This window comes from Rhinopithecus bieti, unplaced genomic scaffold (genome assembly GCF_001698545.2).
Source record: "Rhinopithecus bieti isolate Rb0 unplaced genomic scaffold, ASM169854v2 scaffold_20101, whole genome shotgun sequence".
Taxonomy (NCBI): Eukaryota; Metazoa; Chordata; class Mammalia; order Primates; family Cercopithecidae; genus Rhinopithecus; species Rhinopithecus bieti.
Window position 1 is genome coordinate 1,220,806 of NW_016810242.1, and position 18,147 is coordinate 1,238,952.

The 18,147-nt window shown below is 41.8% G+C and overlaps 1 protein-coding gene across 3 annotated transcripts in view; it reads left to right on the plus strand.

Annotated features, from left to right (window-relative positions):
- The window catches only part of PAPPA2 (pappalysin 2), a 310,433-nt gene that overhangs the window by 135,084 nt on the left and 157,202 nt on the right, over positions 1-18,147 (plus strand). For all 3 annotated transcript variants that reach the window (XM_017891696.1, XM_017891697.1, XM_017891698.1), the window contains exons 5-7: positions 10,486-10,779; positions 12,478-12,670; positions 16,125-16,246. In XM_017891696.1, the coding sequence (XP_017747185.1) occupies positions 10,486-10,779; positions 12,478-12,670; positions 16,125-16,246 (609 nt within the window). The remainder of the gene's footprint in view (positions 1-10,485; positions 10,780-12,477; positions 12,671-16,124; positions 16,247-18,147) is intronic.

Sequence of the window (18,147 nt, forward strand, 5' to 3'; positions counted from 1 at the left end):
TTTGTTAAACTAGACTTTTTATTTTGAGATATTATACATTCACATGTAGTTGTAAGAAGAAATGCAAAAACATTCTGTATAACCTTTACCCATTTCCCCTAATGGTAGCATCTTGTAAAACAATAGTACAGTCTCACCAACAGGATATCAGCATTGAAACTAACGTAAGTTATTAAGCGTTAAAAATCACTTCTCAGTTGAGTTATCATTTGCAATGATTACTCTTCTACAATTGATCAAAACAATATTTTTAGATGTTGGTTAATCACTAGTAAAAACAAATACTTGGGAAATGTGTATTTTAAGGAGATAAACATGGCTCTCCCAACCCCAGAGTAGTTTTTGTGTCTGTGAATGAATAGTAATTATTGCTGTAATGAGAAAAGATTTAACATAAATTATATTGCTTTATTTCTCATTTATAGCTGTAAGTGCTAAGAAAATTGGTTCGAATAAATAAGGAGATGGGGAAAGAGGAGTTCTGTTTGATTGACTGAGTGGATGGTGGTGCCAAGGTAGAAAATGCAGGAAAAGGAAAAGCAAATGGGGAGCCAGTTTGTTTTTAGATATGTTGAGCTAGGGGTCTCTAAAATCAGCTAAGAAGGGGGTTCCATGGAAGAAGGAGGAGGAAAAGATATCAGGGTATGTACCGGAAACCAAAAGACAGAGAGTTTTGAGAAAGTCTCGTGGGGTCCACAGCTACTGCAGAAAGATGAAATCAGCACACAGGCATTTTGGCCAAGTTAGAGAGAAGAATCACTGTGGCACAGAAGCTAGATACTTCCTAGTGTTCTGGTCTGCCACGTTCCTAATTGTTCTAGAGAATGTCTGTACCACCACAGAGCAGTGAGAGCACCCATTCAGCTCACAAGCAACGTGCTCTCAGGTGCATGGGACCTGAGGACCCTGTGGGAGGAAACTTGAACCTGGATCATGGGGGTTTAAACATAAGGGATCTTCAAATGAGTCCAGATGAAGTGATTCTTGATTGGGGGAAAAGAAAATATTTGAATGATGGAGTGGGTTATGGCTTCACATGGATAGGAACAAACGGGACCTGGGCTTTTGTTTCATCATATGTAAAATGGGGATAATAAGCATGAGGAAGAATGTCTGGCATACAGCAGGAGTTCAGTAAATATGAGCTTTAATAGTAGTAGTAGAAGCTTCAAATACAGTGTATCTGTGGTTGCCCTTCCTGGTTGTGCCTTCAGCCTCCAAGATAGAAACTTTTTCGGTGCCCTGGAAAAATCTTGGCTCTTTTATAAAGGAAAGAAATGTGTTTTTAGGAATGCATCTGCTTGCAATGGTAGAACTGCTTGTAAGAAGCAGAGAGAGCTTCCTTACAAATCAGAGAAGGAAAGGGTAAACAATGGTGGGTGGTCTGGGGAGGTGAGTGGTCTGTGAATGTCCTGGAGCCCAGTGGACTGCAGTGGAGTAGCTGTCACAGGGTTGGTATGGGTAGGACCACTACCTGGGAGAAGGCAAAGCAGCAGCAGTATAGGTGGCAGAAACTAGCTTGGAGGTGAGATACCCCTTCCTCATGCAGAACTTTTGCAGGGTTTCTTCCAGGACAAACTTCAGCTTTCTTTCAACCAAATAGTTGGATATTGAGATTAAAGTTTACATCAGTTGTGATACATTGATGCACAATGTGAATGAAGCCTCAGGTGCTAAGAACTATTCATAGATATGGTAAGTGGGAAGTCTTTGATAACATTAACCAGATTGTTTCTGTGGAGTCTGGGTGCAGAAACCAGAGTGGGACAGGTAGAGGAACCCACAGAAGGTGAAGAGGGGGATGTGGATCTTTCAAGAAGTTTGACGGTGAAGGCATAAAGCACTAGGGTGAAGAAGAAGGTGATGGTTAGAGGGTGATGAAGAAGGTTTTGGATTAAAAGAGACTTGAGCATGGTTATAGTCCACAACCTGATGGAGGGAGTGCTCCGAGGCACACCAACATTTGTAGATCATGAAGGTGTTTGTCATTAAAGGATTGGGCTAGAGCAAAGCCACCATTGTCCCTTATTCACTGCTGGTGTTTTTTTTGTTTGTTTGTTTGTTTTTTGTTTTTGTTTTTTTTTTTTACTGTGCCAAAACAGAGTGATTCTTCCTAGAACTAAGGAATAAATAAGATGTGTAAACTGGAGTGCACATGTAAATATTAGAGGTCATAGTCATTCATTAGGCAGCCTATATGACATAAATAAGATGAGAACTGTTCCTGGTAATTACCCCTTGGCTTCTGTTGTAGATGATTTAACTGTCGGAAGATGACATTTAGTAAATGACGCTGTTCTGGGTGCTTTGGAGTTTGGAAAACAGGGAACACTTTTGGATATTAAACACTTTAAACAAAATTAGCATAGAATTTGAATGCTGTACTCTGAAATTAGGGTACCCCAAACAAAGATTCCTGCATTTAAAAGCATGTGATGTAAATACTCACTTTTATATACGGTGATTTGAAAGGTCTTCTCTTCTAAAACACGTCCTAGTACTCATTAAATCCTTGATACTCCAGAACAGTGCCTGGCATAGATAAATGCTCAATAATGCTTAACGAATAAATGAATTATAGGAAATATCTTCCCCACTCATACTCTGTAGTGCCTAAAATTCTGTCATGATTTTCCTGCAAAGTAGACAAAAAAAGAATCCATCATGAGGTTGTGTGTGTGTGTGTGTGTGTGTGTGTGTGTGTGTGTGTGTGTGAAGCATTGCCCCCATAATGGAACAAGGAAAGGGTTATATATTAAGTCTCTAATGCCTTGCTAATAACATCTTCAGTTTTAATTCAACAGATTACTTTTCTCCACAATGTGGGAGTGGCTAGTGCTCCCTGAATGCTTGACTGTTGCAGATAGGAGTAACTGAAAGGGTATACAAGGAGACCAAAAAAAAAAAAAAAAAAAAATGACACCAGATTCAGCAAAATCTTCACCCTCTACACATGCTTGTCTTGGTTCAGTCTTGACTGGAATAAAGACTGCCTTCTAATGAGACCACAAGCTGTAAAATCAAGCCAATATGAGATTTGGAGATGAATGGCTCCTGGGCTGGTTCTCTTAAAGATTCGCTTCTTTTTCTAGCTCCAGTTATTATTATTTTTAATTGTCCCCATTTCCTTCTCTCCCTTTGCCTACCAGTCCACCTACACCACTTTTTCTTTCCTTGTCCTGACTTGAAGTGCTCCTTCCCTGGACCCCAAGGCATGGTTTTATAACTTTGTCCCTTCATTATGGACAGCATGTTTTAAGAAGCAGTTTCACCAGTCACTGGAAGTAATTACATAGGCACCTGCAGACCGGCCCTCAACCTCCCCGTTTTATGGGCATATAATATTCAGCCCTAAAATTTTACAGAACTGTTTTAGAGTTTTCAACCAATATCCTTTTCTCAAGCTGCCCAAAGCTATTTTATTTATTTATTTATTTATTTTACTGAAAGTGGCTCTGGGAATCATTCTCTTTACCGTGAGCCACTTGGGTATTCTTGTGTTAAAGCCTGGAAAAGCCAGTAGGAATTTAGAAATACAGAATCACTTTGGAAGCTTGGCTGTTTACTACTAAGATTTCATCTTCTAATTAGCAGATTCTTTCTTTTCTTCCCCCACACCATCCCCTAGACCACACAACAACTCTGTCTTATTGTTTTGGCTTGTCTTTTGTAATCAAGGCTGAAAGATCTTCTAAGAAGGCATGTGTTCTCCTACTGCCAGTCCATTAAGGAACAGCTGTGCCACACGTGGCCCCCAGTTGCTGGGAGCCCATTCATATTGCGTTCCATGTACAAGTTGATGGTACTGGCACACACTGGGTTCAAGTCTTGGCATACACATTCAGGCATGCAAGAAATGTAACTTGCTTTATTCTTCTGTCGTTAAACTTTATATCTATTTTCAGCCCCCATGCTACTGAGTAGTAGTAATTTACTCTCAGTCAATTATGCCTGTTATGCTTGGGGCTGTACCTAACTGTGGAGATGGCTTGTACGTGCTGAGACCACAGGGAAAATGATCCATTTTTGTCCTTGGTCACCAGGTGATGCTGGTCACCTGAGATGACCCTGGTTCTCATCACAGGGACACCCTCAGGGAATTTCTGGCAGGCTCTGTTGCCCTTCCTGCTTAGCTCTGGTAGTCAGTGGTTCCTCTCTAGGGCTAAGCCACTTAGGAATCTATTACTGTAATGAGGCAAGATCCCTCTGCTGTCAGATCACACAAACCTATTGTGGGTTTTTATCCCTTTTCCAGCTCGAAAGTCAGGGTACAGTCAACTTTATTGGACCTACTACCAACTATTCATTCCCATTATTTACCTTTCGCCTCTTTCCTCTTCTTTCAGCTTGGGAGAATCATTTCTAGGCTAATGTGGTAGTGGTCGTGTTGGTAGTGTGAGAGCGAGGGTCCCTGTCTTCAATCCATCTACCATGCTGGCTAAACTGTGGATGGAGTCATTTCAGGACCCAGGTGGCAGAGGCTTAGAAACCCCACAGCCAAAAAAGGATTTCTTGTTTCCTTGCTTCTCATTATGTTATATTACCTCCTAGTGAGGTTAATACATGTAGAAAAGTCTGGTATTGTGAATTGAGTGGAGTAGGGAGAAGAGAAGCATGGAATTACTAGGGTAAAATGTTAGTATTTCCAAATTTTTTCCATCCTTTTACACTAGTACTTTAAAGTTTCCCCTGAGTAAGTATTCCTGGTCTTGTTATCAGTCCGTTGACAGTCTTGCAGGATGGGCATTGGGGAAGTGAGTGAAGGTGGGGGGCTCCTGAAAGTGCCTCAGAGTGGAGACTGAAGCATTGTGATATAGTTGAAAATATATGTGTGCATTTCTTTTCTCTTCATGTTTCAATGTGTCAGGCAAGAGCAGGAACACCAAAGAAGGGATTCAACTGTAGGGGATGGAATCTTGTCCCTACCCCACTCCCCATTCTACTATCATGTTTTATCTTTCATCTGTGTTTCAATTTTGTCATCCAAGATAAAGAATGATAAAAATTAATGGTTTTGAGTATAAAAATGATAATCATATTCCCCATAACTAGAGAGTTGGAAGGGAATGATTATTGGCACTACAGAACAAAGACATCTTGTGTAAATCTGATCTAACAATAATTTGAGGTCTGTGAAGAATTATGCCAACAGCCCCAATTTGGTAAGATTTCCTTTCCTCCTGCAATTAGCAGCCTAATTTCAGACTGCCAAGAATAAGTTTTGAACCCTAATATGTTGTCTATGAAGAGAATGGGCACTTGTCTATTTGCAGCCCTCTCAAAGTCTTGCTTGTCTTCTGGATGCCTGCAGTTGTTAGGATCAGAACAACATGAAGACAAAGTATGAGCGGCTTAGAGGAAAATCAGAGCTCCTTGTTGAGGTTGTTCTCCTACTGTGTCTGGAAATGCCTGGTTTCACTCTGGGAGGTCTGTCTAATTTATGGTCAGGCCCCACCTTCTTTTTTATTTTTTTATGAATGAAGGTTAGGTGGGAGCCAATGAAGGTTATAGGCAAATGAACGTGTACTGCCAGATTGCACATAGAATAATAATATTGACAGATGGTCTAATATATATTTTGAGTCTCTTTGTTCTAGGAAATAAGCTAAATGCTTATTTATTTACCTTACTACTTTAATCTTCATGGCAATCCTTTGAGGTAGGATCTCTTGTTATTACCATTAAACAGATCAGTAAACAGCCTTGAGAGCTTTTAAGGAGTGTTTCCCCATATCAGGATCAATACCTTTACAGTGCCAGCTAAAGAAGGAGCCCTGGCCCCTCCAAAGGCTACCTTGTGAGAGAGAAGCTTCTGTTCAGCGGTGCAGGAACCACATGTAATCACGCACAGTCTCACCCATGTAACTGGAAGAGAGTGTGTGTGCAGATTCTAGCTTCAGAAGATAATGCTGGTTCATTTGAATATTAATATAAAATGGTACTGACAAGTAGCATTTCTGACTATTTTTTCATTATTCCTATGATGTTGCCCCTGAGAAAGGATTGCAGCTTTTCCTGAAAGCAGGGGAATGCACAGTCCCTCAGGCCCCTCCTCCTCATTGGGGAAGACTTAAATGCTGGTGATGGCAGGAAGGGATTGCCACTCTAGCCACTCAGTTTTATTTATTATTTATTATCACATCTTGTTCCTTTTAATGAAAAGAAATGCTTGCATTCCTCTTATTAAATTTTGGGCAACACGTCTTTATGCCTCACTCTGGCTTTGGCATGAGTACATGTGTATGTGTAACTTTTATTAAAACACGAAAGAACTTTTCTAAACTAAATCACCAAATAAATTTAATGTCTTTCCTCACCCCTACATCGATGTGAGTGTGTGTGTGTCTCAGTGAGTAATGAAAACCCACTCCTTAATAATGTGAGTGTGTGTCTGTGCGTGATTAAAACTCATTTCCCTAATAACTTCACAAGTTTGTTTTGGTTGGAATAAAGGGTGGGTGGGAAGAACAGTGTGAGACCCCGTATCTGTGAGAGTGGATGAAGGGTGCAAACCAGTTGTATCAGTCCGTTCTCACACTTTTGTGAAGAAATACCTGAGGCTGGGTAATTTATTAAGGGAGGGCGTTTAATTGACTCACAGTTCAGTATGGCTTGGGGGGCCTCAGGAAACTTACAATTACGGCAGAAGATACCTCTTCACAGGGGGGCAGGAAAGAGAATGAGTGCGAGTATGGGAAATGCCAGACACTTATAAAACTATCAGATCTCTTGAGACTTACTCATTGTCATGAGAACAGCATAAGGGAAACTGCCCCCATGATTCAATTACCTCCACCTGGTCCCACCCTTGACATGTGGGGATTATGGGATTTTGGGGTTTACAATTCAAAATGAGATTTGGGGTGGGGACACGGCCAAACCATATCACTAGTGGAGAGGTAGTGAGGATTAAAGGGCGGCGAATCCGGGTCACTTGGAAATCCGCAGCAGGTCTGAGAGTAGGATGGCTGGTTTCTCACTGCCAGCTTTCCCCTTTCCCTCAGGCCACTGAGAGTTGGGAGTCTTGGAACACAAACTGCAAGGCCGAGGCAGTGACAGTCCAGGACAATACAGATTCCTTTACATGTATGTGTTCATGACTGTCCCACAAAGCCTGCATGTTAGCTCTCAGAGTCTGGGAATACAGATGGGAAGAAATCTTAGTGATGTCAATCTACCCCCTCATTTTACAGATGAAGAGATTAGGGGAAAGGTTGAACAGCCAAGGCCATGGAGCGAGTGAGGGTCAGCTAATGGTCCACACTCCAAGCTCCTCTAGTTCTAGTTGAGGGGGGCAATTTTATAATCTGGTGCTGTAGTAGATATAGAATTACTATAAGAGGTCTAGGACCTTGGGATTTTTGTTCTCAACATGTGTTGGTGTGCACAACACTCATCCCTAAATTAGAGCAATATTTTGTTCTGTATTTTCTATATTTCTCTATTTTGTGCAATATCCTAGTTAACACACATGTAGTTACTGAACCCGTTGCCATGTCTTCCATATAAATGAGTTATTAGCATAAGTACATCTCTCTGCAATTGAAAATATAACTTGCAAATGTGTGTTAAAATGCTTACGTTTTTAGTGAAAATGTAAGTGTTGTTTGATTAAAATTGTATTCTTCTGTGTTGGAAATGTGCACCAAGAGTGCTACACTGGAGAACCCTGGCCAATTATCCTGGGTATGGAGGGGATTTGCTGGGAGTGTTGAGGGCTTGCATTTTTATGCTTCTTCTTCCAGTTATAAATAAGCTGGTTTATTGAAAGATGGCTGTTGCAAAATATTTTTAGATTTGGAAACATCTCATTTGGGGTTGAGGCAGAGACTGCTGCTGGTTGATTAGAAGCCCAATATTATAATGACTGCCCCGTATTCTCAAGTGTTTCCAGTCCACACTCCTGGTCATCCCTCCTTTCTTGGCACATGTTGATTTTGCCATCCTTTCTTCCTAGAACCATCTTTCTTTTCATCTACATTTTCTTTATCTATAACTGAAGGAGATCACAAAAGGACCTGGACCTGGCTGGCCATAGGATGTGGAGATATTTGATGTTTTGCTCAGGGCTAAAATATATGAGTAGAAAGTAACTATTGATTTGAACTTTTTTTTTTTTTCATCTTTGGTAGTGTTTCTTGGATTGTGCTCTGAAACATCTGGTACTCCAGAGATGTCAGAAGATGTTCTACCTTGGACACGTTCTGTGTTCAAATAAGTTTGAAAAGCAAACTCAATTGATGAAGGACTTTTCAGGGCTTTTAATACAACAGCTCACTCATGCACATTATGGATTTTTCAGGAGGATAGTATGGCGTGCTGCATTTTCCTCAAGCGTATTTAACCACTGATGCCACTTGTTTTTTCAAAGTATTACCCTGGTTCAGATTTTATAAACCCAAGATGGGAAGAAAACTAATCAATGTAGATACTTAAACTTTATAGGTGAATTGTGTAGCCTTTCAAAATCCTATTCCTGAATATTAGTTTTATTTTAAGCCAAAACTTACTTAGAAATGGGGGAAAGAGTAGGCAGAAAAGGGATTAAACATATGTAGAGGTTAGAAGTGTGGTGGAGGAAAAAGGATGAAAAAGGTGAAGGCACCTGGAAAGAACAGAAAGCTGTTCTCTTAGAATTATCTCCACTGATGTGAAGGTCGATATTGCCGTTAGAGGACTGGAGGCATAATTGTACATGAACGTTGGTGATGATTATTGCTGCCATCGGATATGTAAACATGAAGTGTGGGCCTCTTGGAAAGTGGAAATACTGTGTTTCTCCAGGTTTATTCAAATAACAGGCACTCTTGAATCAGACCTGTTTTTAAGTTAGTTTAACCTTATGTTGACATCATGATGCACAAATGAAATAAATATTCAGAAATTAACCTTATAAAAAAAGAGAAATAAAAAAGAATAAGTTTAGAGAATAACAATTTTACCAGAAGTAGTAGAAATAATAAGCATGGGAGGTGAGGTCTAGTTTCACCTGAGATGTGAAAGGAGACACTGTATCTTAGATGAGTTTGGGCATGGCTTGGGTAAGGTCAGTATGTTCGAGTAAACTGGGAAAGACTGGAACTTGGACTTAAAAACTGTCCTGTGCAGTAAAGTAGTCACAAGAAAGTCAATTTAGCTGCCTATTAGGTAGATCAGTGGGTGTGGTGCCAGATATCCTGTGATTGTCTCCTGCCCATAAAGCTGTGTATGTGGTTGTCTAAGGGATGTTGAATGGAGGCAAGAATAGGACATAGTCTTTGGAATATGCCCTGGCAAGAGAAAGAGCTATTCTCCTGGAGGACCTGCTATACTTAGAAGACTATTGACATAGGGAAGACTCAGGTGTGAGAAGTGAAGCAAGTCCTGGAAACTGAGATCAGACCTGGGACAGAAGGGCAGGGCCAGCTGGGCAGCACAGCCACGGGTGGCCTTGGACTCCAGAGGGTTGATCCAAGGATGTTGACATTCTCTGTCTCATCTCTCAGAGATAAGACTGGGCCCGGTCCTGACAATTTTGGGGTATAAAGAAGGAAAGCTAGGTGGCTCAACCATGGGAGAGGAGGGAAGCAGGAATTAGGATTCCAACAAGCTACGCAGATAGAATTTGGGACACTCAGAGATCCTTAGCCTTTCCTTTTGTAAGTTTCCAATGATACCATTAAGTCTCCCATCTCAGCCTGATTGGATGCAATGAACTCTTCCCTGAAACACATCCCTTCGTGTTCTCATGGAGATTTAGGGGGAGTGAGGGTGGGGCATATTCTCATAGTGACTGTGATGTTCCCAATTTTGTGGTAGTTCAGTTGAACTTATCTTTTGTCTAACTAGTTGTTGAGAGTAGGGATTGTTAAATCAGAAGCGGCCTACACAGCTGTCATTTCCTTTATGTGCCAAACACTGAAGAAAACAACAACAAATTTTAGTGTTATCATCCCCACTTTATAGACAACAAAACTGAGTTCCAGGAGGTAAGACAGCTGTTCAAGTCTTCAAAACTGGGATGTGGAGGGGCAGGAGTTAGATCAGATTTCCTTGACTCCAAATCCCATGGGCTTTTGCCTAAATCAGTGATTCTCAACCTGGGAAGTTTTAAAAAATGTCACTGCATGAACCTCATCCTCGAATGTTTGGACTTAATTCATCAGGGGTAGTATTTGAACCCCTGTATGCCTTCTTTTAACTCTCCCAGGTGATTTTAATATGCATACAGGGCTGAGAATTCTGGCTCTCTATTATGTTAACGTTGCTATCCAGGCCTCTAGTATAACACTCACCCATGTAGAGGATAAAGAAGTGTGTATTAATTTGTTTAGAGGGTTTCTGTGGCAAGAAAGAAGAGCAATGACTGTATGTCATCAGAAGTTATAAAGTGACTCCTTAGAGGCTGAAATGGAATATTTGATGTTTATCAGAAAACACAATTAAGGATTGGAGAGCTGCTGTTCATTCTGTGTTCTGAAAGGCTTTTCAAAACTTTCATTGCAGGTGGCATTGTCCTCAGCCCAGGCTATTATGGGATGCCTGGCCACACCGACACCATGATCCATGAAGTGGGACATGTTCTGGGACTCTACCACGTCTTTAAAGGGGTCAGTGAAAGAGAATCCTGCAATGACCCCTGCAAGGAGACAGTGCCATCCATGGAAACGGGAGACCTCTGCGCCGACACCGCCCCCACTCCCAAGAGCGAGCTGTGCCGGGAACCAGAGGCCATGAGTGACACCTGTGGCTTCACTCGCTTCCCAGGGGCTCCGTTCACTAACTACATGAGCTACACGGGTATCACCACTGTCTTGCTTTGTTTTCTATTAAGAATACATGGGGGCCTTTGAGAGCTGGGAGGGTGGAGGTGTGGGAGCTGATGGGAGAATGAGCAAGTGGTCCTTTGTGTCAGAGAGTCGAAGTGTATTTATTATAGGGTATTATTATTTTTTCATGTCTTTGAAGCGCTTGAAGAAATACTGAAGTATTAAGGTACTTTGTTCACTGAATTCTCCTCTACTAGATATTTAAAAAGATACTTCTATCCTCGGTAGTAAAAAAGGCACAGAGCTGAAAGCCCTCTTGTGATCCCCTTGACTTCTAGAATGTGGTTTTTCTTATTTTTGCCCACATTCTTAGACATTGACTCTGAAGAAGAGTCCAGTGGAAATAAAGGAAAAGAGTTTATGGGTCAAGGTGGCCCTTTTTACTATTTTTGAAGTTAGTCCACAAGGTGGCTTGGTTAATTTAGGCTCAGGATTTTTTTTTTTACTGTATGTTATTAAAAACAAACAAAATCGGATTCTCTTTTTCCAGCACTGGCCAAGTACTAATTCTTAGCTGCCTGCCACCCTCTCCCCATCAAAAGGTGACATCTAATTAAAAAAAAATGGCATCTTCCTGGCCCTGGGAAAAACTTGTCATCTGATCATTCCTTCCTTAATTTAGCTTCTGTACTATTCTTCACTGTCTCTCATGCCTTCCTTGATTCTGGTGAAAAGTAATAGTGACTGGTTTCCTATAATGGACTCAAATTTTTCTCTAAAATTAAAGACTTATTTGATTTGATTACCTAGTCCAATGGTGAAAGAAGATATTTTCTTTCTATAAGTTTCGGGGTCTTGTTTGGTGACATATTCTTCTAGAACTATCCAAAAAAGAATAAACCACCACACCCTGATCATGACTTTGAAGGGAAGAAAGTATGATGAGCCGGTTCTGTCTGTTACCTTTCAAGATGTGTCTATCTGAGTTTCATTGCGGTGAATAATTCAGGTGCATCAGACGTGTAAGCACCAGCACCTTTCCTCCCCCATCAAGGGGCAGAGACACCAGATGATGCCATGCAGAGGGCAGAGGTCTGGAGGCAGCACCTTTGAAGTGGGAAGAGGAAACATTTAAGAAGCTGAGTGAAGCAGTACTTGACTGGTGTGTTTTCACTGGAAAAGTCCCTGGCACTAAGAAAACTCCCTTTCCAACCCTATGCAAAATGTACCTGCTAAAGAGAGCTTGCCAGATCCAAAAGTGAAGCTGAGACCACCGTTCCCAGCCCTGCTGTCTCCTTGACATTTGGCTCTCTTTCCCCTGGAGCAGCTCTGAATGCTCACCAACGTCACTGGGCGATAAAGCAGGTGTCTGCAACTCCACAAATGTTCACAAGTGGAAAGGCCGTCTGTTGAAACACTGCCATCTTGTGGTTTGCTGAATAAGCAACCATCAACTCAGAGCAACCTTAGTCTCACCCTGGGATGCCCAACTTTAAGGTCATGACCCTGCTTTAGATATGAAAGTGCTACATCTCTGGTCTCTGTCTTCTCTTACCCTTTCCAGCTTAGACCCTTTCTGGAACAGATTGCATTTGTTCATTCATTTAACAAGTGCTCATTGAGCCTAATAAGTTAACTCAGCCATGAACAAGGCACCATTTATCTCTGCCTTGGTGGACTTGATGGGTTAAAATCTCCATCTCTTGTGCTACCTTTTTTGTCTCCACAGATGATAACTGCACTGACAACTTTACCCCTAACCAAGTGGCCCGAATGCATTGCTATTTGGACCTGGTCTATCAGCAGTGGACTGAAAGCAGAAAGCCCACCCCTATCCCTATCCCACCTATGATCATCGGACAGACCAACAAGTCCCTCACTATCCACTGGCTGCCTCCTCTTAGTGGAGTTGTATATGACAGGTGAGAGAGGCACTGGCCGTGGGTGAGCTGTTTTATTTCTCTGTGGCGTTTCATGTAAATAAGAGGAAGAATATGAAGCCAGGGGAACTCCAATTTGGAACTATAAATGTGTGCACCACTGCTCAGAGCTGCTGCTCCAGCCTACTCTGTTCTCGTTGCTTTAGCAGAACTCATGGGCTCTCTTGGGAGCCAGTGGCTCATCCTAAGTGCTCAATCCCCCTCAGGGAGGCCTGGAGAGGCTGACCAATGTGACAGGGATAAATTGGCAGAACTGAGAGGGCATCTGCCATTTGTCTCTGTCAGCTGTTCCTTCGTGGCATGAGGGTGGAGTAGTGGCTTGCCACTGGCAGAGTGGTTTTGGGGGAGGGATTATAGCATACTTCTCCAGGCACTTCTGGGTGTGGGTGGATGGGAGTGTGCCCACTGCCATAAGCTGTGCATCAGAGGGCTTCCCTGACTTATGAGGGTGCTTCTGACACCTTCTCAGCCTCCTATGCCTCCCCCTCTTATGGCCACTACCTCATGGAATTGTCATCCTCTGCTTATTTTCCTATCTACCCCACTTGACTGGTAACTATTGGGGGAGGCAGGATTCTTTTTTGTCTCTTTGTCTCTTGCCCTGCCACAACAGACACCTAGTATGTGTTTACTGAAGAAAAGCATTACACCTAAAACTTTCATTCATCCTTTGCATATTGGTTTGAAAGAATATCAGATAAATTTTTGTAGAAAGGAAAGGTAGGAAAATGAATGACATCTGATCATTGGTGGGGGATGAGAGAATATGGTTTCACTGAGAAGGACCAGAACCCCTTCTGTGACCTGTGCGGACTGACCTCTTTCAAAACCTACTGCTATATTCTAAATAACGACAGTCCCTTATCTATTGGTTGCACTGTATGTGAAGTGTTGTGCTAGGTATTTTCCTTGCACTTGTCTTATTTAGTCTTTGCAATAAACACAGCTCCTGCTAAAGAAGTGAGAATTCTGAGGCATAGAGAAACATACAATGGCAAGCCCAAGACCCCACAACTGACTAGAGGTGAACTGAGGAGTTCAGTGGAAATTCGGGAATAAGGAACACGGAATGGATGATTTCTTAATTTAGAGCGTTCTCATTTAGCACATCTCTTCTTTGTACCACACTTTCCCTCTGAGTGTCAGGCCTCAGCTAAAGAGAAGGGTGTCCCTGGAACAAGTTTCCATGCCCTTCAGCTTTGCTGAAGGCCTAGGGAGAGCGGCAAGTGAGAGACAGGGATAGGAGGAAGCTGGTGAATCCTCTTTCACAGTGGTGTTTCAGCCTCTTGGGATCTTGATACCTATCCCTGATACCTTGATACATACTTAGTGTGTGACACCACTTAGACCTCACAACCCTACAAAGTAGTTTCACGGTCATCAGCGCCCAAACCCTCATGGGCTCTGTTTGTGAGTCAGCACACATCTGTGTGATGTGTGTGAGAATCGTCTTCCTGCAAGTGTGACCTTGTGCAGCTTTGGTCAAACTGCCTGAACAGCAAGTCCTCTTTGGGTATGTGCAAACCAGAGTTTTACATCCGTTTATGTAACACATGTAAACAATTTAATCTTTGAATTCTCTCTCTGGTACAAACGTTACGATAAAGCAGACATCAGTACGGGCGTGCTGAGAGTCTGTTGGCAGAAAAGCCTGCGATTTGCTTCCTTTTCTCAGCTAGGTGGACTGCAGTTTTGAGACCTCCCAACATGTGTGTCAGGGGGACTCGCGTCACATGCCCAGCGATTTGTGTCATGCTTGGAGTTGTGTTTACTCCACCCCAGCAGGTATTTGGAACCCTTATGTCAGAGAAGAGCCCCAGCTACGCACTTACCAGCAGCCCCGGAAGGGCCAAGTGCATCAAAAGAATGAGCTTTGGAATTATGTTCACGTTAGAAGTGAGTGCTGACTGAAGTCCGAGGTTGGATCTTAACTACACCTTTTAGTTTCCAAAGTATTAGACTCTCAACGGTGTTTGGGAACTTGCTCAAAGGAATTAAGGAACTTGTTGTGACCTTAGGCAATTTACTTAACCTCTCTGAGCCTGAGTTTTCTCATTTGTAAACATAAGGTTATTACAGGAATTAGAAATCATTTATGAAAAGCACGACATAGTGGCACAATGCCAGTTATGTGAGGTACTTCAGAAATGGGAGCAGCTGTCATAATCACTACCTTTATTTTATAATATTATTTTTCTGGCATATTACAAGATGTTATTCTTGTTTTCTTACCTTTTGAGAGACCCTGACTTGATGCCTCCATTTTCAGATGCGTCATTCACAAGTGGGCTTCTAAAAAGATTCTAAGGATCAGAGGCAAGCCCCATGAAGTGACTTGCCGTTATTATGTAGTAGCTATGATCGCATCTACCTCTTCCAGTTACCTCAGTTACGGTACTTGTAGAACTTTTCATAAACTGTATTAATCACCTCATGGATATCCATAAAACAAGCATTCACAGAGGGACTGCTGGGTCCAATCCCTGTGCTGCCTTTCGGGAATATAAACAAGAGTAGGGTTTTGTCTGGACCTGCTTGCAGGCAAAGGAGAGGAAAGAATGTGAATGGAAATTCTCAACACCACATAACAGAGTCCTAAGAGAGGAGCCAGCACGTGAAGTGGGTGCACAGAGAAGGGAGTACTGGCCACTCAGAGGAGAGAGGCTTAAGTGCTACTGCAGAGTTTACACTTGAATGGTTCTTGAAGGGTAAGTAGGAGTTTGCTAAACAGAGAAGCTTGGAAAGGCTATTTGGCAGCAAAGAGAGCAGCTCCATGTTTTATGGAGCTGAAGAGCATGATGTATTTGTGGAATGGTGATCTGTTCATTGTGCTGGAAATATAAAACTCAGAAAGGAACTGCAGTAGGTGAGGCTGGAGCTAGCTTGTGAAGGACCTTGAGTCGTGATAAATAATTTGGATATACCCCCAAGGGCAATGGTGAGCCAAGAGACATTACATTTCACCTGACTTTTATTTTATGTAAGTGATTTAAAGTAGGGAGCTTAAAACATAAGGACACATATAGCTAATAAGTTTATGTGGGAAATTATTGTGTGTTTTAGTGGGGGAAATTCAAGGAAGCTTTGAATGACTTACTGAGAGTCTGTATAGAAGGGAATTTTATGTTGAAAGATTCAGATTTCAATTGTTTGGTGTTTACTTAGTTCCTAGGACAGAAACTGCCCACTTTCATCTCCACAGGCCTCTTTTATGACTTAGCTAAATTTTTCTGCTTCATGATCTTGAAATTTTCATGTCACTGAATATTGCAAAGATGAGATCCACACAAGAAAAAATGATTGAGATACAGTTATTCTAGGTCCTTACTAACCATCAACCCCTCCCCTCCCCACACAAAGGTCTTTCTAATTTTCTTATCCCAACTCCTCTGATGGACTCTCCTCATCTCCCATCTCCATCCCTTCATCTCCCCAGGGCCTCAGGCAGCATGTGTGGCGCTTGCACTGAAGATGGAACATTTCGTCAGTATGTGCACACAGCTTCCTCCCGGCGGGTGTGTGATTCCTCAGGTTATTGGACCCCAGAGGAGGCTGTGGGTAAAGTACCATGATGCTTTTTCTTTATACCCTGGTGACCACTGAGGATGGGGGTGGTGGTAAAGAGTGGAGTAGTGACATGGCAAGAAAAAGGCAGTGTGTGTGTGTGTGTGTGTGTGTGTGTGTGTGTGTGTGTGTCTGTCTGTCTGTATGTGTTTTGGCTGGATATCTTCAGGAGCCTTGCAGAAACTGCCTGGTGCTGCTGTGTGCAGAATGTCCCATATGTGTCTAACGTGGAGGCCCCATGGCTGTGGTGAAGCAGAGATCAGCATATAGGACAGAAGGGTGGAGAAGTCAGCTGAACTCAGGGTGTGACTTCAGGGTGAGATAGCTGGGAGGTGTAGTGTTATGTGTGCCTACTGGTCCTTGGAGCAGCCGTGCCACGTGACAGTATAAGCTGACCTCTTACTCCTGTATATCAGGAAAGTAATAGAGAACACAGTGCAGAGAACACTCATGCACTGGCTGAGCGAGTCTGGGTGGGGTGGGGGGAACCAGGTGTTCCACACTGATCGTTCTCGTCTATGCTATTTTATGAGTCTATTAATCACTGGTACTGGTTGTGCTTTGGATATGATCTGAGTTAGGCTTCAGGAAGCAGAAAATATTTTTTGTTATCTTTTTTTCTGTACCTGTGCTAACTTTTCAAATAGTCACACATTCACTCACATATGTACATTAATGCCCCTAAGATAAATTACAGCATGAATCTTTTCCCAGTTCAAGTCAGAAAATACTGTTGACAGGATTTTAGCACCTCCTGATGAATGGCTTGACTTCTTCCATCATCATCATCTTTAATGTTTACCTAATTATCATCTTTTTTCTTTGCCTTTAAAATATTAAGACACTAAAAACAATTAAATAAGATGTGTTGGGCAGAGTCCTGTTTGAATTAATCTGCAGTCTTGATTGTGACACGAAAACAGGAGAATATTGGTCTGAGAGTCTACAGTATCTGCAAGATATAATCCTGGGCTCCTAGTCACTCAAGTGACAGGGCTTCAGGGATAAATCTGGAAGGAGACAATTTACTTGATTGATTGTATATGACTTTTTTCAAGTGAGAATTTTCAGGGAAGAATGGAAAGTGAGTATAAAATGTACTGCCTTGGACTCTAAACAGAGATTCACATTTCATAAAGAGCCATTTTGTGTGTGTGTGGCAAACAGTCTGTCCTGTCCTGGTGTTTTAATGCCTGTTTGATTCCCTGGCCCAGAATTTTTTCTTTTTTAATTCTAGGGAGAAAAAAAATCAGTTATCTGAGACAGGTAAAAGGAATTAGAAGTTGTAGGTTCTAATTCTTGTATTGTGTCTTGAGGCAAACCAAGTCAACTTTTAGGGCTTCCGTTTCATGCTTTAACATGAAGTCATAATAGAAACGTTTTGACTGGCAGTGTTGCTGTTAGGCTGATTTCTAAGGACCTTTATTCTGTTAGTATTGGGGGCTTCATAATAATACTTATGAAACCAACAGAAGTTTTTAGGACTACTAACATTAGACTTCACAAGCATTAATTCATAAATCATTCATTAAGTATATATGAATAATAAGAAATACTGGTCTTCCTTTCCTTTGAAAGGGTGAGGAAACAGGTCATATTTAAAATATATACTATAAAAGTAATTGAATCTCCAACAGAGCTGGCACAAACACATGTATTTATAAATATATCTAATGAGCACTACTTAACCACCAACTGTTTTCTAAATGCTATGGGGATTAGAAAACTAAAACAGACATATTCCCTGCTTAAACATCATCTTCATGGTGAGAATTTTCTGACTTCATAACCTAAAATAGCTCCCAGCCTCACCTCATAATTCTGTATCCCTTATGTTCCTCCACTTGTCTTCACAGATATCATTACTACTTAGTATTATACTTTATATCCCTTTA